The 26,280-nt window shown below is 35.1% G+C and overlaps 2 protein-coding genes and 1 long non-coding RNA gene across 4 annotated transcripts in view; 2 read left to right on the top strand and 1 right to left on the bottom strand.

Moving 5' to 3' along the window:
• LOC122520245 overlaps positions 1-19,079 on the bottom strand; it is a 43,626-nt gene extending 24,547 nt beyond the window's left edge. The window contains exon 1 of the long non-coding RNA XR_006304489.1: positions 17,426-19,079. This is a non-coding gene — a long non-coding RNA (uncharacterized LOC122520245). The remainder of the gene's footprint in view (positions 1-17,425) is intronic.
• A 1,886-nt stretch (positions 19,080-20,965) lies between these two features.
• On the top strand, positions 20,966-22,040 carry LOC122520236 (UPF0669 protein C6orf120 homolog). The gene is made up of 5 exons (XM_043640309.1): positions 20,966-21,225; positions 21,330-21,454; positions 21,525-21,641; positions 21,727-21,877; positions 21,949-22,040. The coding sequence occupies exons 1-5, from the start codon at positions 21,196-21,198 to the stop codon at positions 22,018-22,020; spliced, it is 495 nt and encodes a 164-aa protein (XP_043496244.1). The 5' UTR covers positions 20,966-21,195; the 3' UTR covers positions 22,021-22,040.
• Positions 22,041-22,065: 25 nt separating this feature from the next.
• LOC122520211 (DNA repair endonuclease XPF) lies at positions 22,066-26,147 on the top strand. 2 transcript variants are annotated; one of them, XM_043640260.1, is made up of 16 exons: positions 22,066-22,157; positions 22,228-22,407; positions 22,497-22,677; positions 22,783-22,935; positions 23,026-23,139; positions 23,227-23,375; positions 23,488-23,642; positions 23,746-23,980; positions 24,087-24,273; positions 24,361-24,528; positions 24,595-24,732; positions 24,817-25,038; positions 25,125-25,298; positions 25,477-25,617; positions 25,679-25,879; positions 25,974-26,147. In XM_043640260.1, exons 1-16 carry the CDS (start codon positions 22,090-22,092, stop codon positions 26,136-26,138), a joined length of 2,631 nt encoding a protein of 876 aa, XP_043496195.1. In that variant the 5' UTR covers positions 22,066-22,089; the 3' UTR covers positions 26,139-26,147. The 2 variants fall into 2 exon arrangements, with proteins under 2 accessions (XP_043496195.1, XP_043496196.1); XM_043640261.1 differs by lacking the exons at positions 22,066-22,157; positions 22,228-22,407 and having other exon boundaries at positions 22,588-22,677; positions 22,787-22,935.
• Positions 26,148-26,280: the final 133 nt, after the last annotated feature.

Below are 26,280 nucleotides of genomic sequence, written 5' to 3' on the forward strand. Positions count from 1 at the left end.
TCCTAACTTTAGCGTTTTATAATAATTGAATATGCGAATGAATAAATATTAATGATGAATATTCAACGAAACAAAAAATATCTACCATTTGTTATTGCATTGCGGTTTTTTAACCAGATAAATTGCTTTCGATGTGAACAAATAACTGATACACGTGAATTCGCGTGTATTTATACTTAGTACACGCCTATATATTCTACGGCCTTGAACATCGGAATTCTTTAATGGGAGCACTTACGGTTTCTCGTAAAAGGCTGATTACAAGCGCGAATTCGAATTATGGGTTTTTTTTTTCTTATTTCTTTTTTTCAAGAACGAAAACGAAAGGATCGTGAAAAAAGGGACTCGCCTATATATATAACAATCGTTTTGTTTCATTATAATATCGATCTTCCAAATGTTTAATAATTTAACGATTTTCTACGATAAAAAAAAGAATATCAAACAAAATGATTAGAATAACTCTATCATACACGTTTTAATATCTTCATTTTCCAACCCAATTTTCATTCCCAGTCTTTAGTTCATAGCCTTCATTATTTTTAGAAAATTTGAGACCGCCTGGAAAAAGAACAAAAAAGAAAAAGAAAAAAGAAAAAAACGGCCGAATAATGAAAGAACGAGCTCGACGAAAGAAAAAGTTGGTCGTGTGGATTTTACAGGAGCGAATTTCGCAAATATGTTTTTCCGCCCCCGGGACAGTCATTTGCGGCAAACGAGGGCTGCATTTTTTTCTTTTATTTTTTTTTTAGGAGAAAAATAAAGAAAAAAACGAGAGAGAGAGAGAGAGAAAGAGAGCAGCGAACTGACGAGAGAAAGAAAAAGAAAAAAGAACTAAGGTGTATTAAAACATTCGTGAAAAATAATTACGTAGAGAGAGGGTAAAATTCCTGACACGGGAAAAGAGAAAAATCAAAAACGTCGGGTTAAAACGTTGGGAAATAAAAAGCATTGTGTGTGCTCGTTAAACAAAAAATCAAAAATTATACTAAAATTCTTTTTTTTTTTTTTTTGGAAAAATAACCACATCACAAGAGGATTTTGTTCATTCGTTAAAACACTTAGAAATATCTTCCTACGCACTACTAATGTAACAAAGTACCAAGTTTTATATATATATATATATATATATATATATATATATATAATAGGACAGAGAGAAAGAAAAGAGAGGGAGTAATCTCCTTCGTTTCACGGCGATTCAGTGCGATTAGAGACGCAATCATGCCCAGCTAAGTTTTCTATCCTCCATGAGACACGTTCTTCTCTCTAGGAAGAATATTCTTCTTTTCCTTATTAAATCGCACACCGTAATCTTAAACGCACTACGATAATGGGCTTTCATGTAACACCGCGAAAAGGTTCCATCTAACGTCTAAGATTTACTTCGGTTCTCATCATTAGACGTTTAAACCCCCAACTAAAATCTCCCTTTCTCTCTCTCTCTTTCTTTTTTCTTTTTCACAACATTCTCCCTCGGAATACGCCACGAAGTAAATACTTAACCATTGTGTCGTTTACTTCTCGTTGCTTTTCACGACTGTTCCAACGGTTAAAGCTATTTTCAACATTATTGTTTTGCGAAGCTTGAATGCGCCGGACGAGAGAAAGAAAAAGAGAAAGAGCGTGAGAGAGAAAAATAAGAATAAAAAGAGAAAGAAGGAGGGAGAGAGAGAGAGAGAGAACACTCGCATACATGTGTTTATTCTTTCTTTATCTTTCCTTCCTCTTGGTCTCTAGTAACGCATGTGTAGAAAAGCGAATATAGAAGATACGAATAAAATAAAATAAAAACCACGAAGCTGACTCGAAAGAAGAAGACGGCAACGAAGAAGACGACGAAGAAGACGACGAAGAAGACGACGAAGAAGACGATGAAATGAACGGACGCCTGGCAACATTGCTGGAGAACGCGGGACCAGCTGATTGTGAGTCTACATTCGCAGGGCCGTATTAAACTGGATATACCCGTACACGCTTTCACCAAGATTTTATATCTACTTCATCGTCGAAACGACTTGCACCTTCGATACTATGCGCTTTCCTTCATGATTCCTTCCTTATGGGATTTAGTCGTCGTTCCTGGGTGTTGTTCACACGGAACGTGAGCAAGATAACGAAACCTTTAACGTTTGCCTTTTAACTTCTAATACAACATAACTCACGTGTCTCTCGATACGTAATAATTGATACTTAAAGAGAATACGCGAAATAAATTAATATACTTCCCCCTATGTGGTCGTGGTAATCAATTCCAAATATTAAGTTGTCACGAGAATTTCTTGATTTTTTTATCTCTTTACTATCCTACGGACTCGATAAATAATATAGAATAAATAATATTGTTCGTGTAAAAAAATTATGAATGAAAAGGGTAAGAAACTTTTTTAAACGATCTAATACTTCACCATAGACGATTTAAATCTTTTATAATGTACGTGTTTTATATTTGTTTATTTTTTAATCCTTTTCCTTTCTATATCGATCGCGTGTCGACGATCGACGAGGAATTCGATCATTGAAATGAGTCGTTATCAGTTCAGCCAAAATTCCTTTTATCAGTGCCATGTCGCGTCCCGTTTGGCTTCAATCTCTTAACGAATTCGTCTTCGATGCCAAACGATGAGACAGAAGAGACCGGTCCGGTCCGCCCTTCTTCTTTCTCCCCTTCTTCTTCTTTTTCTTCTTCTTTTTCTTTTTCTTCTTCTCACGAAATCCCAGCGTGAGCAAATGCCCTCTTCGATCGGACAAAGACGCGAGATGCGTCACTGCCCCCGTTAACAATACCTGTATCCCGGCACGCTCGACATTTCAATAACTTTCGACGGAAAGGAGCCACCAAAACCGGTTCTATCATTTTCAAACGATCGATCGTAACTCGACGACAATGCCCGTACATACTTACGAGAGAGTTAGATAAACATAATACAAAACAACTGCATCTCGAAAGGAAAGTTGTGTCCATTTAAATATCCTATTGTAATTAATAATTTTTCGTTGATCCAAATCGATTGTATATAAGTTTTCACGTTTTATGTTAGCTTAACTTGACAAAAATTCAATCATTTCTCAAGATAGATTCGTAATACGATCAAATACAATATCATCTAATCACAAAGTTAATCCGATTCGTGAAACCTTTGAACCAACCTACCTACCTACCTCGTCGTGTCATCTCGAGATAAACTTTCTCAAACATTTCTAAATAATATTTTTCACCCGATACACGTCTCACCTAGGATTAGCAAAAGCTAAAGGAGTAGTGTATTATGGTAGGAATAAAAGGGAAAGAAGAGGAATCCGGAATGCACCGGTGTAGAGATTAAAGTCGAACTACAGGTCGATGTCGTTCGTTCAGATGGTGTGCTGTGGTACCCCTCTCTGCTGCCTCCTTCAAAGAATTTCTCTTTCTTGGTGGACCAGTTCCGGCAGGGCTACCGTCTCTTCGCTACGTTCAGGCCTCTGGCGAATAGGAATAGACTTGAAAGGAAGAGGAGACCAAGGGGAACGGAAAGAGAGAAAGAAGAAGAAGAAGAGAGAGGACGTGTTCGGAGGGAGGACAAACAGGAGCAAAGTTAGCAAGGGGGACCACGAAGAGAGGAATGTAGGAGGAAGAGGAAAGAAGAAGAAGAAGAAACAGGGTCCACGTAGGAATAAGAATAAGGAGAACGAGAATGAGAGGAGGACCAAGGTAAAGAGAGATCGATAGGAGAGCAAGCATACCTGGAAAGAAAAAGAAAAATAAAAAAGGAAAAAGAGGGAGAGAAGGGAACGGGGAGAAGAAGGTGAAGGAAGAAATCGAGAGAGAGAGAGACAGAGAGAGAGAGAGAAAGAGACAAGGAAGAAGAAGCGGCTAGACAAGAACACCATCTTACCAGCCTCGAGCAAGAAGAGTCTGCCACTGAGGGACAAAGTAAACGAGCACGAAGTAGACGAAGATGAGCTGAAATAAGAAGAGGGGGAGGAGGACGACGAGAAGAGAAGGTGGGTCGGGAACGGGTTGAAAAATGACCGCCTGTAAATCTCTAAAACCCTCCTACAGCAACGACAAGAAGGACGAAGAGAGCAGCAGCAACGTCGAGGTGCGTGAATTCTTCTAAAGTTGCCCGACCATGAACGTTCTTCTCCTTTCACTCTTTCTCTCTCTCTCTCTCTCTCTCTCTCTTATTCTCTCTTTTGGGTTCATCCCAGCAACGCTCTACCATTTGCTCATGGAAAGGAAAGGGAAGGAAAGAACCCGTTAAGGTTGGCGTAGCCTTAACGAGACGCTTATAAAGTTAAAGTGTCTTCGACAACACCGTTCTATATTTACGTATGCCGTAAACTTTCGAGCTTGAAGAAGCATCTTTTTCTCGTTCACGGATTCTCATCGTAGGGTCGCGTTGGTCTGGTGGTAAATGAAAAAACGAGAGAGGACGTCTGACTCCAGCGGGAGGCAATCGACTGTGAAAGAGAACGAACGAACGAACGAATGAACGAACGAGTGGTAAACTGAAAAAGGGATCGATACGTAGTAACGAACGTCGCGAACTTTTCAAACGACCCTAAGAAAATTTGCATGCATCCAAGTCGAAAAAGAATTTCATTAATGCGAAACGACGAGTGGTAAACTGAAAAAAGGGATCGATACGTAGTAACGAACGTCGCGAACTTTTCAAACGACCCTAAAGAAAATTTGCATGCTAATCCAAGTCGAAAAAGAATTTCATTAATGCGCGAAAAATCTAAAAATATTTACTTTTAGCACGAACGTTGCAAGCAAGGATTCGACAATTCGTGAATATTCTATCTCCTGAACGGGATATTTCAACGATTATCGGAATCAACAAAGATGATATTATCGCGTTGAACGAAAAAAGTCGACGGGATAAATCGACGATAAAATAGAATAGAAAATTTAGCAAAAACATCAGTTTTGGTCGCTAAACCGGATGATAATTTTACACTAGTCCCCTTTTCTCTCTAACTTTGTCATTCTTCGTAAAATTTCGTCACGCGCATTCGAGAGTTTATATAGTCGTGGAAAACAAGAACTCCGCTCTAACCACCACTCCCCTCCTCTCGGCCCTTATACGTTATTCGAGCCATTTAACATCAAGGGCCAATTTTCGATCGTCACGTGAAATCACCGGCAGCACGTGACATTATTTCCATTCAACGGATGAAATCATCCTCCTCCTTTCACTCTTCAAGCGCCATCCTACCATCCGTTTTTCATCCAATCTCGCCCATATACGTGTGCACGTGTGCACGTGTGTAAGTGCGTACGCGTGTACGCGGGAAGATTTTTTTTGTCTACATATATAAATCGACACTCTTGAAAGGATAGCACCCCGGGAATAATAAACTCTGTGTAAGATCTCGACTTGTTTCTCGCTTTTGTCATTCGCTGTTGAGAACCGAGTTTAATTCGACGCGCATGGAGGCAACTAGGGGTGACGGTGGAGAGGTGAAAGGGGTCGCCAAGAAGAAGGATAAAAAGAATAAAATGCAAAACGAAGGAGGAGAAGAAGAGGAGGAGGAAGATGGAGAAGAAGAAGAAGATGAAGAAGAAGAAGAAGTAGAAGTAGAAGGAGGGGGAGGGGGAGGAGATCCTCGCGCGTCGCACAGCCGGTTGGCGTTGCCGTGGCTATAATCGTCCTCGCGTGTAATGTACGATCGGTAGGAGGACGTAACCCAGTGGGTTTCTTAGCGAGTAAGGGAGCAAGCCAAGGGAACGAGTAAACGAGCGTGAGCTCGCACACCACCACCACCAACACCAACACCACCACCATCACCGTCGTTTCTCTCCTCGAAAGAAAACTGGTGTGCGCTGCTGCGCGATGTCAATGACACTGCGTTGCTGCAGCTGCTGCACACATAAGTCAAGAGCCATGCAACATCGACGACACACGTGCGAGGCCCGCGCGCACGACGGCAGGTACGTGCGTGCCGAAGAGTGGCACTGTGTCCTGCTTCCACAACCAACTCAAATCGGGGGAGACCAAGAAGACGAAGACGAAGACGAAGACGACTCCTTTTACTTCTACTTCTTCTTCTTCTCTTTCTCTCTCTCTTTCATTTCTTTTTTCTTCTTTTTCTTGATTCTCTTACTTCAACTCGAGGGCAGAAGTCAAATATTTCCTCTTCGTTGAACGAAGCAGATACCTAACGATTCACTGTTCTCCTTTTTTTTCCATTGAACAATTAATTTCAATTTCTATGCGACAATGTTATATTCTAATCTTTTTCCTTATTAATTAATTCAAATGACAATAAATTTTCATTAATTTCTTATTTTTCTCTACTTTGTTTTCTGATTCGTAATAACTACTCGAATGACTTTTTGTTTTGTTTTCTATCTTCGCTCTCGTTTCTCCGAACATTTTTTCCATCGCGGAAAGTCCGTTTGTAAGTTGGTCGAGCACTCAAGACGTTTCGAATCCGCGACGATCGATATTTCGCGGTTCCCGGAGAGACTCAGATGGATGATCGTAAGAGTATATAAATGTATGCCACCAGCTGACGGACAGAAGCCCCGAGTTGTACGATCGAACTAATGATGATAATTCTTGGAGCTCACCTATACCACCGAGCAAAACTTTGAGATATACCTCAACTAAGTATTGCCGGATGTTTCTTCGAGGGTGATTATTTACAGAAATTACTACATCGATTATAGCGCGAAAACGTGAATTACGTAAGTATAAGAAGCCAGCTGTTCATCTTCCGTAGTCTTCCCCTACTAACAAGTGCCATCTTTTCAGTATGTATTACTTTCCTCGTAAAAAGGAAGGTATTCTTTCGTTAAACTAAATTAGGTTAACTAGAGTAAATATATATCTACACGTGTGTATATATATATGTGTATGTACGTGTGTGTATGTCGAGTAGCTACCAAAACGGAGAAAGGAATACATAGTTGAATGCAGAGAACTCGTTTCGTGAGAACATTTTCTAGCGAGGACACGTGCTTCGATCGCAAGCTCCTCTAAACGACTAAACTCTGATCACAAAAACAAAAATTTAAACTCGATTGCATTAAAATAAGATCCATGAAACTCGGAACCAATAATTGAGTAGCATAGGATTAACGCGAGAAAAAAAAGTAATCCTTCTGTCGAATATTACTCGAAACAAATATATTAAAAAGGGGAAAATTTAAAAGGATTGGAATAAAAAATTAAGTAATGTTTTTTTTTCCCCACTATTAAATGTTATATTCGATTCGAGTTCCCGAAACGCGGTGCCCTAATAACACAGAATCGAAATATTTTGATCTTGTAATTTATTAATCGCGTCGTTTAATTGCAAGTACAGCGCAACATGATGCTAATGTAAAAAGAAATTAAAAAAAAGATATAAGAAAAGAGTAAAAGGAAAAAGCTTCGTCCTCATTAAACGAAAGCGTGCAATTAAAAATCGAGCATCGGTTACCCGGCTATCTTGCAACTAAAAAAATAAATTACAAGCTTGTCGTAATCCTTGATATTTCGAGTGCAAAAGAGAAAAAAAAAACGAAAGAAAGAAAGAAAGAAATAAGAAGGAAAGAAAAAGTATACGGTAAGTTCATAACGAATGGTCAACATTAATCTCGCGGTTCTTTCGAACGCATGCGTTTACCGCACGTGGTGCCTCCGATCGCGTCCTGCCTGCCGTTCTGTATGCGTTGCATTTGCTTACACCAACTTGCCATTGCACCGTTTATGGCTTACATTGGCTATCTGGTGCGTTGCCATTTTCATTCTTTTTCTTTTTTTTTCTTTTTTTCGTACACGCTTGTAATTATAGTAAATTCGCTTTGTACCGTTTCGAGTTGAGTAATAACAAATCCCATATTGCAAGCTTGCACTATTTATTTCCAATTGCCATCCCGAGTGTGTGGCGTAATCGAAAGAAATTTTATTTTTTTTTTTGTCAAGCACAATATGACCGACGTTCGTATAAAAGTATTCAAAGTTATTATTAGTCGCGGTTGCGGCAAGAAATTCGACGTTATCATTTGATTAAGTATAAATCGTTATACATTATGACAGTCTCTCTCTCTCTCTCTCTCTCTCTCTCTCTCTCTTTCTTTCTCTCTCACACAAACTCTTTCTACGAGGTCGAGGGTCTATGCTCGCTTGAGCGAACGCAGACGAGCTTAATTTTTTTATATCAGGATGGCTGATTCCTAGCGATCCTTATAATAGCTCATCAACGCGACCGACACGTGCTCAATTACTTCTATAAGTCGCACGTCCCACGCAATTTATTCCTTCAGACTAGACTCCAACGAAGTCTGACTGAGTCAGTCGAACACGGACAATACTACTTTGAACGATGTATTTTTTTCTATAAGGAATAGACCTTTTTTCTATTTTTTTTTTATTTTCTCTGAATGCTTGGGAGGAGTTAGGGGTCTTGGGATGAAACGGATTAGTGTCAGGACTTATCAGTTTTCCCCTCCGGAGTTTTTTCGTGGCACTTAAAGTGCCTTTTAATGGAATTACGATTTCTTTGGAAAAGAGGAAAAGATGTTTTCCTAGATTAACTTAAGTTGTCCTCGTTGTATGTCGAAGAAACTTTTTTCTAGAACTTAATTACGAAATATATATCAGAGACGTAAACGCGTATCGTTTAATCGCGATCATTTAAAAAAAAGAAAAAACCGCCGATTTTCGTCGTCGTCGCACATTTTACTTTTGTGTTTTCTTTCGAGTAACGCGCGATGATATTTCATCATTTCCCATGTTCTTCCGGTATAAAACAGGCGCTAAAACATAGCGGTAAAGTAACGGCAGCTTAGAAGAAACTCCGTAATGGTTTACTACTTCTTCACCATCACGTTATTCTAGTCTTTAAAATCTTCGCCTTTCTTACCGTGCACCGTTTTTCCTGTGCAAAGGGAGTCATATCTTTAAGAAGGTATAAAACACGATACTGAAAAATATCTATGAAGGTCGGACTTTAATTCGAAGGAAAACGAACCTGGAAGGAATAGCTGGACACTTGAATTGCTTCGTCTCGAGACAGGCTGTACTGTTGTTGCATTTATTTGGCCTCCCTTCGGTTCTCTTTTTTTCTTTTTCTTGTGCATTTTCGAAGGAGAACGGAAAGATATTCGTCGTTGTTTACAGGGGAAAAAAGTGATCGTGGGAAGTAAACGATACCGATCGAAGGAATCAAGATTAGTCTTCTTCTTCCTAACGCGAAACCTTTCCCTCCCCCAACTGCCCCCTTTCTCCACTTATCCCCCACCGCGTTCTTTAAAATCGTAACACAATATATTTTTCCTTATATTAGCCAACACATAAAAAGGGACACACAATTCACAAGGTAGTACGATGTGTTAGAAATATAATTTTGTCTTTTTTGTTTATTTTTTGTTCTCTCGATCCGATAGATTCTCGATTCTCTTCGATGGACTCTTATATACTTACATATATCCCACGACGATTATCGTATTTAAGAAAGTCACTAAGTAACTCTCTCGATTCTTCGAGTTGCCATCCTAATGCCATCGCACAATCCTTCCAAGAGCGTTCGAGTTATGCAAAGTCAGCGAGGAATCGAACGGCAAAAATTTGGCAGCGTGCCTCGTAGGTCCGAAGTAATGATCTGTAAAAATTGCCCCGCTCACTTTCTGCTTTAGAATCATCATCATCATGGTAAATTGACGGTATTGGCGACGCTAAGTCACGGTAAATTACTATCATAGAAATGCAATATTTACCTACATATCTATCGAATAAACGTAACACGAGATTTTCATTTTTATCTTACAAGCTGGCAACATTAATTCGGAGGAGAAATTCGTGAAAAGGATTATTCGTTTACCGACGTTAACAGTCGCTGCCTTAAACGTCGTTTGCGTTACGCAAACGATTTACACACTTTGCATTGCTTTTTTACTTCCCACATCGTGCAAAAACACCCACCCAACACGTCTGCACTTCCCACTAAATTAAAATTACTTTCAAACCTGACTACAAAAATTGCTCTTTATTTTTCCTTTATAAAAATCTAATATATTTATATAATTATTTTAACGAGTACTCTTCGAAAGGATAACCCTTTTTTTTTGTCATATTAATTAATTTGGATCAATGATACGCGGAAAAATATAACGAGAGACAGACGCTAAAGAAGAAATACGGGTATCAAACAGAAGAGAGAGAGAGAGAAAGATAGAGAGGGAAGATTGCTATGTGTATCGCGAGTAATTTAACGGTCATTATGCGTTTGATCCACTAATGGCCTTGATATATAGTTTGCTTTACTACCGGAGCGCGAAAATGGCACGCATAACTTTCGACCCGAATACGAACGTGAAGAATAAAAAGAAGGACAATGTACATATGTATATATGTATACCTGTAAACACTATTGTCGCTCTTAATAAAAGTACATACATATCACATATACTTCGTGTATATTAAATTATTCTCATTCCCTTTTTCCTCGTCATATTTCTCTCCCTGAGAAGTACCAGCCGAGCGTAGGCGGAATTTTAAAACTTCCTCGTTGCATCGATATTTCCCATCCGAAATTACGAGCAACTTGTGCTCGTATGTATGCACACGTGTACAAAAAGAAACGTTCGACCGGTCCTCTCCAAACCCCCCTCTATCCACCCTCCACGCCCCGGGGTTTCGTTTGAACAGCTTTACGAATAGAAGAAATAAGAAAAACGAAATAAACTTACTAATACTTTTCCTAAAGATAAATAAATGAACTAACGTAAATATGAAACAATTTGGACAAATTGATTACCGACCGATTTATCATATTTACGTCGAATTAAAATTAAAAAAAAAAAACAATTAATCTATCGTATATATTTTATAATCGCAAATAAAACGAATCTTCTATTCTTAAGAATAAGTTAAACGATTCTAATTCAGTTTTGAACGAAGTACGATGAAAGGAGAAGGAATAATGGAAATAAACTTTTAAATAGTATTGTGCTTTTCAAGCGTTCAAGGAAAACTTTATGAAGTTTAAAACTTCACTTTCTCTGTCTCATTCTTCTCTCTCAATTCGAAAAGTTGTATTCGAATCTTTAACGGAGAGTCGGAGAGACTAGCTTGCCGTTCGAAAGGAATGAGGATAGAGGGAACGTTTAGGCCAGGCCAGATATATTTAACCTCTTCGCTGCGCAGTCCATCCCGCAAGGAGCAACACTTGCTCTCCGCGATTTAAATAAATGCACGCTCCGAATACCAGTCATTGTTTCACTCTTCTACGGTGCAACGTTGTTCTTCATTTTATTTATTTTATTTCTCCTTTTTTTTCTATTTTTTCTTCCTTTTTCCTTTTTTCTCTCTAGTAAGAAAGAAATTCCTACGATTGTACGACGAAACGACACGACACGACACGACACGACACCACCACCACCACCACCACCACCATCAATGACAACGTATCTACAATCGTGAAAGTCTTTATTATGCGAAATAATCGCCTACGCGGTCCTCCATCGAGTATCGACAAAGATTCTTTTCCTTTTATTCGATTCTTGCTTCTCGCTTTCAAGATATATATCAATATTTCTCTTCTCCAACGATTAACTTTGAATAATAATACAATTTTCTCTTTTGTTCAAATCATCCATAGTGGTTTAAATTTAGATGTTAAATAAAAAAAGGATTTTAAAAAAAGTGCGAATCTTTGTTATCTATAGTCCTACAAATTTGTAGGAAAACGATGATTGAAAGGTGATATTTCGTCGATATAATTATTGTTATATTTCTGATTGTTTTCCGATTTCAGTAAGTCTTTTTTCGATCGAACACGTTGTTCTATCCAGACAGTGAAATAAATTAAGATGCGTTCGAATAATCCCATACTCTAAGCGTGTCCTTCTACAACGCAACCCACGCGTATCCCACTGATGTGAGTTTGTTCGGAAGGGGGCAATGTCGATTTGCTGACGTGCCCTGTCGTTGTCAATGTTTGGATGTAGTCATCGTGAGTCATCGATCTTAACAGCTGTCGTCCGATTTCTGATTCAGCAATTAATTCATTTCCGTTTCGTTTTCTCTCGCTAAAATCGTTATATTTGCTAAGGGTAGTGGAAGGAGGGGGTAAGGGGAATCAAAAAAAAACTCCGGGATGAATTTTAAATCCGTATTATCAATTAGAGAAACGTTATTTCGACATTAATTACTATTTCACGAATTCAAATCTACATAGTTACGCGATTATTCGTTAAATGTAATATTACATATATGTATTGTCTATATTTTTGAAAACGTTGAAAATATCGTATTGCACGTAAAAAATTAATCAAAGTCACGAACAAAAGGGAAATAGGAATGTGATATTATTTTTCAAGCATTTTTGTTTGTTTCTATTACATAAAAATGTACGAGCAGAGAGAGAGAGGGGGAGAGAGAGAGATCAAAGAACTTTTTCGAGAACTGATGGAAGAAACGGAGAAAGAGAGATAGAGTGTAACGGAAAGGGGGTATCAGACCCACAGTGAACTCGCGATAAAAATAGACATCGAAACACCGCGAGCAGCACCCTTTCGCCGAGCCTAAGTGCATAAGTACCGTCGAGTGCTTGACCAGTTAATCGGAAGTACACGCTACAGGCGGTTGATGGGACGTCAGCACGAAACTAGAGAGAGAAAGAAAGGAAAAGAGAGAGAGAGAGAGAGAGAGAAATAATTACATACACATACACACACAGAGACACGCATAACCATTCGCTCGAAAAACGAAAAACTTTAAAATAAAATCGAGATAAGAGATGATCTGACAATGAGTGAAAATCAATTGAAAATAGGACACACATTATACTGAAATAATACTTAAAAAGCCAAGTCGTCGTCGTCGTCATTTAACCGATTCGATCGAGAGTTATGTTTACTCTCGCTTTCGTCGATTCCTCTGCGAGAAGATCGGGTTTTTGGACTTTATTCGATCGACAAATAATACAACCTTCGAAGACCCTATTATAATACTTCTTTTTCTTGACGTTACATTCACTAAGAATTAAATATTAATTATAAAGCTAATTTCAAATTATAATCGAATATATGTACTCGTATAGGAGAAAGTAAGAAGAGAAGGGGGTTGGTTAAATAATTAGGAAGAAGAAAACACGAAGTTGCTTCCTCGGGAAGAAGTAATTCGAAAAAAAAAACAAAGAAAAGGGAAAATCGGTAACTAAGGGGAAAAAGTCAGCGAATTAGAACAAAGTTACACAAGCCTTTCGACCACTATTCGAATACATGAGGCGTGAAGGCGCGTTTAATCGTATAAAGAGAGGAATATTTTGACTCCCTTGGTATATAAGAGTATTGAAACAAGAAAAAGGAAAGAGGGGAGAAAAAAAGGATAAAAGAAAGAAAGAGAGAGAAAGAGAAAGAAAGAGAGTTGTGCCATTCCTTCTTCTCTTAGTGCTTTGCTATGTACCAGAGAAGAGAGATACTGATGCGGAGAGTCCGCATCAGAATCGTGTTTCGACTTTCACTCTGATCTGTTACGCCTCGACAATATCCAGTCGTATCTCCTCCCACTCCTCCTTCTCCTCCTTCTCCACCTCTTTCTTCTCTACCTCTTCGCAACGATCCTGTTCCGATTCCTGTTGCGAGGCTACAATGTAACAAGACGTATAAACGTGTGCAACCAATAAACCATGCGGACCTAGTCGTTTCTAACTTAAATGACGTCAGAGTAGCGCACTAGATGTAGGTAATGCGCAGGTGTGCGTAAGTACTACTACTACTACTATTACTATTATTACTACTTCTACACGGTTCGTCATTTTTTACAAAATATAAATTTACGTTTATTCAAATTTCATAACGAATCACTATAACAATATATCTATCAACGTACTCGATTTTGTCGACAAATAAAACGACCATTTGAAATGATTAATTGTTAATAAAGAAAAGAAAAAATATGCAATCGAATCGTTAACGTTCGTTTTAGTAATGATCCTTTTATCGTTTATGGATAATAAAAATATTAAACCTATCAACCCGTCGGTTGATTAAACTCCGTCCGAAGGTGTCTGTTGGGTTTGCCCGGAAATATCGTGCCGATTTAAAAGTATAAATCCGATTTTTGTTTTTTTCTTTTTTTTTTTTTGCCAACCGGTCAAGAGATGCGACTTCTTTGTGAAGGAAAGAAAAACAAAAATGAAAGAAAGAAGAAGAAAAAGAAGAAGTGGATACTGCGTGGACCGCCCGCGAGCGAAGGGAGAATGCGTCAGTGAACTCAGGTATACAGGGTCAGATAGTATGAGAGCTTGAAGACGTTGTAAGCGAGAGAGGCAGGTTAAAGTCGGGAGCAGAAAAATTTATTGCTTTGAGTCAGAGTGTGGTTGAATTTAAAAATATAGACAATTAAAGGCTTTCGTATATTCATATGAATGCGTAACGAAACGAACAGAACGACCTGACTACTACCTATGACAAATCTACACAAAGAAAAATGTGTGTGTGTGTGTGTGTGTGTGTGTGTGTGTGTGTGTGCGTGTGTGTGTGTGTGTGTGTGTGTGTGGATACGAGAACTTGTCTACCCTTTGTATCTTTCTTTCCTTCTCGAAAATCCTTTTATTTAATCTCTCATAACTAAACATTAGTAAAAGTGATGAAAGAAATATTGAAATTGCATAATATCGACTAATTTTTGAAACTTAACTTTTATTTTTTTTTTCACGTTTTTAACATAATAGCTTGGTTATATTAAAGTTGGTCAAAGTTAAATGCAATGAATTATAAACATAAACCATTTTAAGAAGTAACGTCTATGTCAATTTTTCGAAAAATCGATTATGTTATTTTCTTTTAAAATACATCCTTTTTCAAGGTCAGAAATCAAGTGCCATTAAGAAAATAACTAAGTTTCAAAATCAATCGTGTACTAAGGTATCTCGTAAAGATGATCTATGATCGTAGTTAGGATCGTTGTAAAGCAATCTATCGGGATGAAATGAAAATTTGTTACGTTTTCGTTCACACTCTTGCAAACGTTAATGCTTAGTCTCGTAGGTTTTAAAGTTGACTGATAAAATCAACAAACATTACCTTCCCTTGATATATCGGTATGCATAGACTTTAAATTCATGTTTATCGATCGTGTATCTTTGTAGTTGAACTATAGCACAACTAAGGTACCCAAGTTAATCACTGACCTAGTCAATAATCGATATAACCAATGAAAAAACAAAGAAGCATGGTGTTATTTATGGAAAATGTTAACCTTTTAAGGAAAACTGTATATAGACAAGAGAACTTGGTTTAAATATCATAAAATTAATGAAACGATTTAAAAACAATTAGTTTTAAATGCGATTTTGAAATAGCATATTTCTTCGTCGAAATGATCAACCTCGAAAATATTTCTTCGAGTTTAACGCACGTATATAATAACCGCGATCGTATACGTGTATAAACGAAAAGCATAATATCATCGAGTACTATCGCACTTTCCCTTTACTCGCTGTCAACAATGTCCATTGACATTAAAATAAGAGTCTCATTGGATTAGCAGGATTACTAACGATTTAACTCACGACAGTCGGGGCAACCTGACAAACTAGATTAACGAGGCACGAAAATGTATGCTGCGTAGTCGGCAGCCTCGAGATCGATTGTCGTATTGCGACAGTAAGTGTTGGAGTGCTGGCACAACTCAGAAGGGTTGGTTCTCTGTCTCTCGTACACGTATATACACATATACAAACATAAATACATACACAACCGGACGAACGACCCTGAAGATCAAAATTCGCGCCATCTCCTCGAGAAACATTTTAAACGCGAATCACGCCAATTTCCTCCGAACGTTTCATCTCCGATGCACTCGGCCATCGCGTGACGCTATTAAATGTCGGAATTAAAAGGACTTGCTTTTTCATACTTGCAAATGTATATAAGTAAGTAAATACATTGTTGTCGCCTTGGCCGTTTAAATGATAACAGAGACGAAAATTTATTTCTCAATGAGAACCAAGAATACATGAATGGGGGAGCCGCCTTGGCGCGAGCGGAAACGCGAGCACCAAAAATTGCCGATGCATGTTCGCACGCGAGTTAACCACTCCGTTTCTCGTTTTCTTTCTTTTTTATTTATTTCCATTACTTTCCTTTATCTTTCTCCCTCTAACCGACGAGAGAGACTCGGTTTCTTTCTAGCAACCCATAATTTCTTCCGCGCCTTCTTCCTTTTACTCCTTCTTGTCGATGAAAGAAAAAGGAAAGGAAGAAAACGACCTTACCGATGCTGCTTCTTTTCTCCTCTTTCCTTCATGCAAAACACATTCTCGAAGGAGAAACTGTACGTTTCAGGTTGCTTTAGTAAGTCTATGCTACCGACCTGTAGCTACTAGCAGCTTATCATTATATACTGTAATTATAGTGAATCCGGAGCTCTTAAAGGATCTTAAAACATCACGGTCGTTAGCCATGATCAGCTACCGATTACAAGTTTCCTATGTCGAATATGCTCGGGTTAACAACGATATCTGGATAATAATTACAGTGACGCGATATACTGACGACAGAGTGAAAATCTTTGATAGGAAAGATAGATCGATCCCTCATATATATATGTATATTTCGTTTTCATGAATATATTAAAATCATTCGAAAGATGAGAGAAAAAATAAGAAAGTAACGGTTGAACGCTTCTTATCGCAACTGTCGCACTTTTCGCTCATTAGCGAGAAAGTCACGATGACAACGACACGTTTAAATTGATACCGCCATGTTCTCGTGAGTGCTCACGGGTAATCTCTTCAATTGATGGTCATTCGTTTTAATCGCTTCTTTGAAAACTTTAACCCGTTTTTCTTTACAAACGTTATAAATCTTCAGGCTTACGATATCTGTTTCGTGGAAAAGAAAAAAAAATAGACGATTTGAGATACGTTTTAACGATCGAATATAATTTTTTTGTACGTTGGAAAAAAAAAACAAAATAAAATATTATAAAATACATTTGTTTCTCGTAGACAGATGGACAAATTTTCAGTACTTTCTTGGTAACATCATTTCCTAAGAAGAAGAAGAAGAAGAAGAAGAAGAAGAAAAAGAAGAAAAAGAAGAAGAAAGTCTTTCTTCGTACGGGTAGAGAAGAGAATACTTCTCAAGATCCCTCTTTAGTTCTCTCAAAGATAAGGTATATCACTCATTGCGATATGTACGAAAACAAGAGACCCAGAGAAGGTAAAGTTATCTAGCAACTCGTTGCATCTCTATCTTCGTTGCGTCACTCGAGAGCCCGCGCTCGAGAAACCCACTGGCACCATGCACGTGTAAAAACTTCCCTTCTCGCTCCAACGATTGGTTTCTTTTTCTTTACCCCGTTCACACCTAAATAAACTCTATGGTATTTCAAATTAAAGACAATGATAATAACGATATCAAGAGGATGAAGAAGATTGTTCGACGACGACCTAAAAAGACGGGTTTTAAGAGTAAATAGATTTTTTTCTTACTCACCATGCAGGAGAAGTTCTCAAAGGCTTAGCGCCCGTGTACGATGAAGAGGATGAATGACGAAACGTCGAAGAAAAATCCACAAGGTCCTGCGAGAGAATTCTTCCTTCTCTCGGATGAGAATCTCGTAGTTAATCTTCGTTATGAAGCAAGGAAACTACACGGTCGGAAGAAAGTAAATAGAAAGAAAGAAAGGAGGAGAGAAAGAAAAAAATATATATATATATATTTGCAAAAAAAAAACGTATGCACGGTGCACGTATGTGCAACGTCGACGAGACAACTACGATGACAACAACGTCAATGAAAAAATATCAGAATATCACACGCGACGATTCTTACTATGTGATCGGATAAAAAATATGAGGTTCACTCTATATTTGAAAAAAAAAATAAGCAAAATATTATAGCCGAAGAAAATTAAGGGAGATAATTATAAGAAAGATAGAAACCGCGAAACGTAAGGATAGAGAGAGAAAACGCACAGGCGGTGCGGAAAAACGAAGAAACAACCGTACGGCACGCGGGTTCACCGGCCGACTGAAAGGATGCAGTCGCCATGCTCCGCTCACGGACCCCTGTGGCCCCTCGTGGTCCATGCCACCTCCCCCCCCACCACCACCGCGCGCACCGCCGACAAGAGAGACAAAGCGGGTGCGCGCGCACCTACACATTTTTTCAAGCTCCCCTCTTTTCCTCTCCCACCAACACCACCGGCGAGCCTTCACCGTTCTCTCCTCGCCCTTAGGCTCGATTCACACAGCTCTCTCGGTCTCCTCCTCCTCCTCCTCACCATCTTGTCGCTGAGCGAGCACGACAGAGAGAACGCGTTCTCTTATATCTTTTTCTCTTTCTTTCTTTCTTTCGTTCCTCCACCGAGAGCAGAGGACTCGTCATAGACCCTGTTTACATCCCGAGGAAGAAGGGAAAGAGGGACTGTTACCGGTCTGGCTGCTTACACACGTCGATGCGGGAAAAAGGACGGCCTATCCTATTGCGCCCATGGAATCGAACCAGGCGCATCGCGATTCGAAGGATGCGGATAATACCGATGACGCCCGAAGAAGATCGGAGAAGAGTTCTCTCCTTTCGTAGACTCTCTACCGAGAAAGGGTTCTCTCTCTCTCTCTCTTTTTTCTTTCTCCTGTCAGCGAAGGCACCTTCGTTTTCGGCAAACAAGCAGCGATAATTCAATCTCGAATCCTGTCTGATGTGAAATAAAAAGAGATTTTTATAAACTCAACCGTTGACCACTCGGAACTCTAGTTTGAGCGATAAAACATTGAACGAGGACGGAGAATCTTCTTACCTATCGTGTTTTCGCATTTCCTCGTTATCGACCGGTCCCGAGGACGAGGACGAGGACGAGGACGAGGACGACGAGGATGACGCGTTGAAACGATCGATACCTGTGTTCTCCACTCCGCACGGAAAAGCATGAAAAATAGTTTTCAATTGCTCGAAGAAATGGTATACCAAGCTGAAGGTTATATACTACTGTTATAAATAAAAGAAAAGGCCAACATAAAAGATGCAGTTTATATCGTTTGCTATTCTATCCTCTTGACCAAAAGCAGTGTAATCATTTAATTGTTCATTGTTAGCTCCCCACGTTACGTACGTTCAAGGGAGCCCTTTTCGTTGCAAAGAAGTAATTACCCCGTTTACTGATAGCGATGCACCGGATATCATAGATGATCATGAAGATAGGTGAACGCGTTTTAAAGGGTCTGTGAACAAGAGCTCTCTCTCTCTCTCTCTTTTTAACTATCGAAGCATTGTCGTAGAACGTTCAATAATCGGATAATATTCCAAGGAGCCTGCTTTGTTTGTTTTAATTAAAAATGATTAGCACCCTACGATAAGCTGATTTATCAATATAAAAATAAAAGGAAATATTGTGTACACGTATGCATCGCTAGTCTCTATAGCAACACGACACATGTTAAACAGTGTGCACCATGGCTGTAAAGTTTAACTGCGTCAATGGTACGATCATGTTACATCCGCTAGAACTGGCTGTTCTAATCTCATTTTAAATAATAAATACTTGTACAAGGTAGACTAAATATAACTAAATATGTTTAAATAATTGTTAATATGTTACTTTTCTTTTTTTCATTTATTCCTTGAGATAACGAAATGAATAAAATTATTACTGTATATCTTCGTGTTTACAGTCTATATTGAATAAATTAATATAATCATTAATAATGAATATTTTCGAATATTTATTCATATACAATTGTTTATAAATTTAAAAATATTTTCGATATTCTTTAAAATTTACTGACCTCTTCTCTTATCTTAAAATTTTTTTTTTTTATTAAAAATAATATAAGGTACAAGGCGTTGGTGTAAACCAATGTAGCCAATTATCTTAAAATATCTTCAATGACATAAAACCGCCATCTACCTTCGGATGAAATAACTCGATAATTCGGAAGTTGTGAAAACGATGATGATTTCTGCAAATGAAATGAAAAAAATTAATTTAATTGTAATTATTAAAAAATATAACAAAAATAAAACTTATAATTCTAATGACAATGCAATAATTATACAACTTATGTTAATAGGGTTTACAGTATTTGCATTATTTAGAATAATTAATAATCATTTTTATAATGCAAGTAATTCCGATTATTTTAATATCACTGTGTATGGATATTATTCATTATGAAAATTTGCATTATAATAATGAGATTGACATTTCGTGAAGTATGAATGATAAACTTTATCTGCTACAATTGTTTTCAATCAACTTTCTTCAGTCAACTTTCAATTATTATACATTGTTTATATATTATAAAATGCACTTTTAATATCCATGATAAGGTGTCATGGCGGTTTGATATATCTGAATGCAAGTAAAATATTTCAAAGTAATTATGTACAGAGTATTCTTCAAGGCAATAATAAATTCTAATTATTAATGAAATATTACCGTTACTATTTATCGATGTATTAAAAAAAAATAATTTTTTTACTTATTTTTCTATATAAATCTCAAATTTATTGTTAATTTGTAACAAACAAGAAAAAGAAACAGTCACTCCACAAAAGAATAAAATCAGCGCCAAAAGTATCTGCTTCGCTATGTATACTACGTAACTCAAATTGACAACAATATTAAGAATTTACTTTAGATGTATTCCGTAAATAAATTTAATTTAAAAATTCTTTTTATTCGAATTTTTAATCCAAAATATAAATCAACATATATAATTTTGAAATAAATTTTTAATAATTTTTAAAAAAATATTCTTAATCTATTTTAAATAAGATCTACATTGTGTATCGTTGTACATATGGATAAAATATAATAATTACAGAAATTTGTTTAAAAATAATAAAAATTATCAGAGAAATATATAAATATTAATGTATTTTCCTATTCCAAATATTATATCATAATGTAATGAATAATTAAACTTACTGAAATGTTCAATTTTTTCCGACGACGAACCCTATCGTCATCTGGTGATTACAAGTTGTAACTACTCGCTTCTTCAGATTTTTATGATTCATGCTCAATATGAACTAAATTGTGTATTTAACATCTCTATCAATAAATTTATAACATTTAATTGATATGTATATATATATACACTACATACAATTTTACACAATTGCTCAGTGTCGTAACCAAATCTATAAATAGTGTAAAAGGATATTATGTATATGTTATAAAAAATACTAGCTTTTACTAACTTTATACAAATATTACAATTGTTTTCTTTTTTTTTAATAATGGTGAACAATATTGTACTATGAAGATTATATTTTTTAATTTACTTTTGGTAAATTATATAAATATGTGATTATAACAAATGACAAAATCAAATTTAAATTGAATACTTTTTTGTACAGATCTGCTATAAACATTTAAAAATTTATATTTCAGCTACCTTGCATTTTGTCATTGAATGAAGATTTATTGCATTATGTCAGTGATGATGTACTAGGAGGATCTTACAAATATTATAGTTTAATGTACGAGGGTGTTATTAAAATTCAATTAATATCACAGTAAGTAAATTAAATTAAACAGATGTTTAAATAATTTAAAAATAACTAAATGTAATTTTAATTACTGTAGAACTGGAGATGCCGATTTGTATGCATCACATACAACAACAAAACCAACTTATGAACCAGACCATTATAGTTTGCAATCTACAACTTGTGGAGAAGATATTATAATTATACCAGATAGGTATATTAAATGTTATTTCTAAAATAAGCTAAAAGATTGATATAAGGAAAATATTAATTTTTTGTTTTCACCAATTCATTTTCAGCTTCAAAAGACCTGTTAGCATAGGAGTGTATGGACATCCATCGCATGAATTAACTAAATATACTTTATTAGTATACGAGGTTATAACAACGGATGAAGATACAACTTATGATCAGAAAACAGAAAATATTTACAGGGATAGTGATAGCAAAGTATGATTTGAAAAATGTGTCCCAAATTTATTTTATAACTATTTCTATATTATAATTGAATTATTTTACAGAAGAAAAGTCCACCATTTTTAATTACTTTATTGAGATCTATTGGGGACGTATTATTTGAAATACTTCTTTAATGAGACATATTGTTTCCAATAGATCATTCTAGTATTATCAATTTTATAGTCAAATAAATACATTTAATCATGTTGGAATATGAAAATGAGATGTTATTAGAAATATTGCAGGAGGATGGCTTAGTAATTACAGCAAAGTAAGTGTTTTATAGATTGAAAAATATATTTTTTTTTATATGTATTTATGAACGTTTTATTTTTATTTAGGGGTCTGGGGATAGAGACTGTATTTGTAAATATATTAAAAGTCTACTTAGATCCTGGAAATCTTGTTATTGTTTTGGGAACATTGGAAACCGATGAAAAATACTTCATAGATGAATTAAAAAGTTTGGGTACTAAAACTTTACCTCTTATTGTATCAGGTCAATGTACATCCAATGAAAGGTATGGTATTATTAACCTAATTAATATTTATTTACTATTCAAAATATATTTCATAAAAATATACTTTTAATGAATATTTTCATTAACAGAGAACAGTTGTATCTGGATGGTGGAGTATTATTTATACCAGGCAGAATTTTGGTCGTAGATTTATTAAAAAATAGAGTTCCATTGCATTTAGTTACTGGAATTCTTGTATATAGAGCTCATAACATTTTACGTTTGTATCAAGAAGCGTTTGCAGTGAGATTGTATAGACAAACAAATAAGGTGATATGGACAAATAATATATATATATATAAATTATTTATTAATATTCATCATTTGTAATTTTATAATATTAGTTCTATACTTAATTCTCGAATTTTATTATAGACAGGTTTTATCAAAGCATTTTCTAATTCGGCATTATCCTTTACTTTTGGCTTTTCTAACGTGGAACGCGTAATGAAAACTCTTTTTATTAAAAAATTATATCTATGGCCTCGCTTTCATAAAATTGTCAATAACAGTTTGTCTAAACGTAAGGTAAATACATTAATTTTTTTGTACAATAACTTTATGAATTAATCTATTATAAAATAAATTTGAAAATCATTTAATTTTTATATATTATAGCCTGAAGTTTTAGAATTTCACGTAAAAATTACAGTTAAAATGTTACACATACAAACTGCTTTATTAGATGCAATGAACTATGTGGTGAAAGAATTAAAACGTATTAATAAATATGTATGTATTAAATTTAAACTACTTTTTTTTAAAAACATCTCTTAAATTTAAAAACAGATACATATATTACACTTATATTATTTATAGTTAGATTTAGAAGAATTGACAGTTGAAAATGCAATAGCTAAGAAATTTCACAAACAACTCCAATCACAATTAGACCCTGTTTGGCATCAACTTAGTTTTACAAGTAAACAATTGCTATCTGACTTGAAAACATTACGAGGACTCCTTGTGTAAGTATATCTATAAAAAAACTGCTGAAACAGTTCTTATTTTGTATCAAATAAGTCTTTAATATTTTACCCTTTCGTTATATTATGCTAATAATGTTAATTGTATCTATAGGTCCTTAACATATAAAGATTGTGTATCATTTTATTCTACGTTAAAACATTTACGAACTATGGAATATGCTATGAAAAGTTCTGGGTGGTTAATGTTGGATGCAGTAGAGAATCTGTTTAAATTTGCAAAAGAAAGGGTTTATACAGATAAAAATGGTAACTATAATTTATTATTAAAATGCATGTCATTTCGATGCATTAGTATATCATATAAAATGTTAATACAGTATTTATATGTAATAATAAAATTTATCATCAGAATTAAAACCAGAACCAAATCCAAAATGGATAGCATTAAGTGAAGTATTGCTTGAAATCCAACGAGATAAAAAAAAAGATGATGCCGATAATGATAGTCCAGAAAAAATTCTTATTTTAGTTCATGATAGTCAAACATGTTATCAATTGAAAAATTATTTAACTATTGGAGCCAATGAATATTTACTTAGTGAAGCACATAAAAAATTGCGAAATGATAATCTTCCCAAATCAAAGTATGCTATTAGCAATCATTTTTATATAAATAATATTGATTCTAATTTATATATATATATATAATCTTTGTTTATGATTATTGTATATAATATTGTATTTTTTAAGTAATATTGCTGACAATGACGAAAAATCAATCACAACTGAATCTGAAAATGATGAAGAGATAATGGATACGCAAGATAGTTATGTCTTAACATTATCGCAAAAAGCTGCTATAGAAAGTCAATCTATTGCTCTAGAAAATGAAGATGAAGATGAGCATCATCAAACTTTATTTGAAGAATGTTCTCAAGTATGTTAAATAATATGTATGTTAATAAATGAAAGAAAATATATAATATATGTAATATGTTACTTCATACAATGTAAAATTTTGCAGATGAATGAATTAGATCTAACAGCAATTGCAACAACTGCACCTATACTCATTGTACAATCTTTAAAGAAAGATGGTGATCCAATGGCATTACAACGTACATTAAAAGAATCTAAGCCTAGCAATATAATAATGTATGTCGCTGACATTACAGTCATACGTCAACTGGAAGTATGTGTATATAATTTATATTTATTATTATCGCGTGATTTCTATTATGTAGTTTTATTTTTATAGATATATCAAAATAATAATCCTTCAATAAATTTGAAAGTATATTTTTTAATTTATGGAGGATCTGTTGAAGAACAGGAATATTTAACATCATTACGACGAGAGAAAGAAGCTTTCCATATTTTAATCAATAATAAGAAAGTAAGAATTTCATTAATTAAATTATTTCGATCTTATAAGATATATATTTGGTATATATTTATTCATATATATTTATTTTTATAGACAATGGTTGTACCTGAAGATCAAGATGGAAAATCAGAAGATTGCTTAATATTTGCTACACAGTCGGATAAAGAAACAGAACTGAATTCGCGCAAGGGAGATCAAGAACAAAAGCAGAAAACTGTTGTTAATAAAGTCATAGTTGATATGAGAGAATTCCAAAGTGAATTGCCATCCATTTTACATTCTCGTGGTATACAAATTGAGCCTGTAACTTTAACTGTAAGTTAATAATCTAATGTCAGCTTTAAAATTATATATTTATTTTATACATATATATTTATAATTAAATATTATTTATGTATTAGATTGGAGATTATATTCTATCTCCAGAAATTTGCATCGAAAGAAAAAGTGTATCTGATTTAATTGGATCCCTTAACTCTGGAAGATTATACAATCAAGCTGTTGCTATGTCTAGGTATTATTCTAAACCAATGCTTCTTATCGAATTTGATCAGAATAAACCATTCTGTTTCCAGGTAATTAGTATATTAAAATCAGTTTTATTTTCGATATTTTTTACATGAATTATTGGGTTGACACAATAAATGAAATTTATTGTGAGTTATATTGTCAACTTTATTTTTCTACAAATTTTATATATGACGATCCAAAATTTTATATGGAAAAAGATACCAAAAATTTCTTTACTTTAAGGGTTGCTATTATATGGGCAAAGATGTTAACAGTTATGCAGTTACATCCAAATTGCAATTGTTGACTTTACATTTTCCTAAACTAAAGCTCGTGTGGTCACAAAGTCCTCATGCATCTGCACAGTTGTTTGAAGAATTGAAGGTAACATATTAAATGATTTTAAATAAAATCAATGTTTAGTAATACAATTCTTTTTATATAGAGTGGTAGAGATCAGCCAAATGCTGAAAAGGCAGCTACTATTGGAGTAGATGAAAATACAGAAGATAGCCAACTGATGTTTCAAAAATATAATCCTCACATACAAGATTTCATAGCTAAATTACCTGGCGTAAATTCTAAGAATTTATGCGCTATTTTAAACAAAGGAAAATCACTCGATCATCTTATTAAACTCACAGAGGTAAAGTAAACTAATTTATTACCTGAATTCTAATGCTTTCATTAATATTTCGTAGAAGATTAATAAAAAAAACTATTTATTATTCAATGTATAGGATGAATTAGCTGAAATAGTTGGGAACAAAAGTGATGCACAAATGTTATACAATTCAATTCATAAAAAATGTGAAATGAATGAAGAAACAAATGTAAAAGGTGTAGGCATTAAAAAAGTTCCAAAAGGACGCGGTAAAAAACTTTTTTCTAAAATAAAACAATAATATGATAAATTCTATTTTTCTTAAAGGGCATTATTTTGTGTAATTTGGAATGTTAATTAATGATGTGTATTCTTTAAATTTTTTAAATTATATAAAAAAAATATAGTTATTCTAAATTAAAAATAAGTATGCGATTTGAATG

Source organism: Polistes fuscatus, unplaced genomic scaffold, assembly GCF_010416935.1.
Source record: "Polistes fuscatus isolate 324 unplaced genomic scaffold, CU_Pfus_HIC Scaffold3, whole genome shotgun sequence".
NCBI classification, from domain to species: Eukaryota; Metazoa; Arthropoda; class Insecta; order Hymenoptera; family Vespidae; genus Polistes; species Polistes fuscatus.

Coding starts and splice junctions, on each gene's coding strand:
- LOC122520236 (XM_043640309.1), top strand. CDS start 21,196: ATGAAGATTATATTTTTTAATTTACTTTTG. Junction 21,226..21,329: donor TATTTTTTAATTTACTTTTG/GTAAATTATATA, acceptor TTTATATTTCAG/CTACCTTGCATTTTGTCATT. Junction 21,455..21,524: donor AAAATTCAATTAATATCACA/GTAAGTAAATTA, acceptor TAATTACTGTAG/AACTGGAGATGCCGATTTGT.
- LOC122520211 (XM_043640260.1), top strand. CDS start 22,090: ATGTTGGAATATGAAAATGAGATGTTATTAGAAATATTGCAGGAGGAT. Junction 22,158..22,227: donor GGCTTAGTAATTACAGCAAA/GTAAGTGTTTTA, acceptor ATTTTTATTTAG/GGGTCTGGGGATAGAGACTG. Junction 24,274..24,360: donor TATTTGAAGAATGTTCTCAA/GTATGTTAAATA, acceptor AAAATTTTGCAG/ATGAATGAATTAGATCTAAC.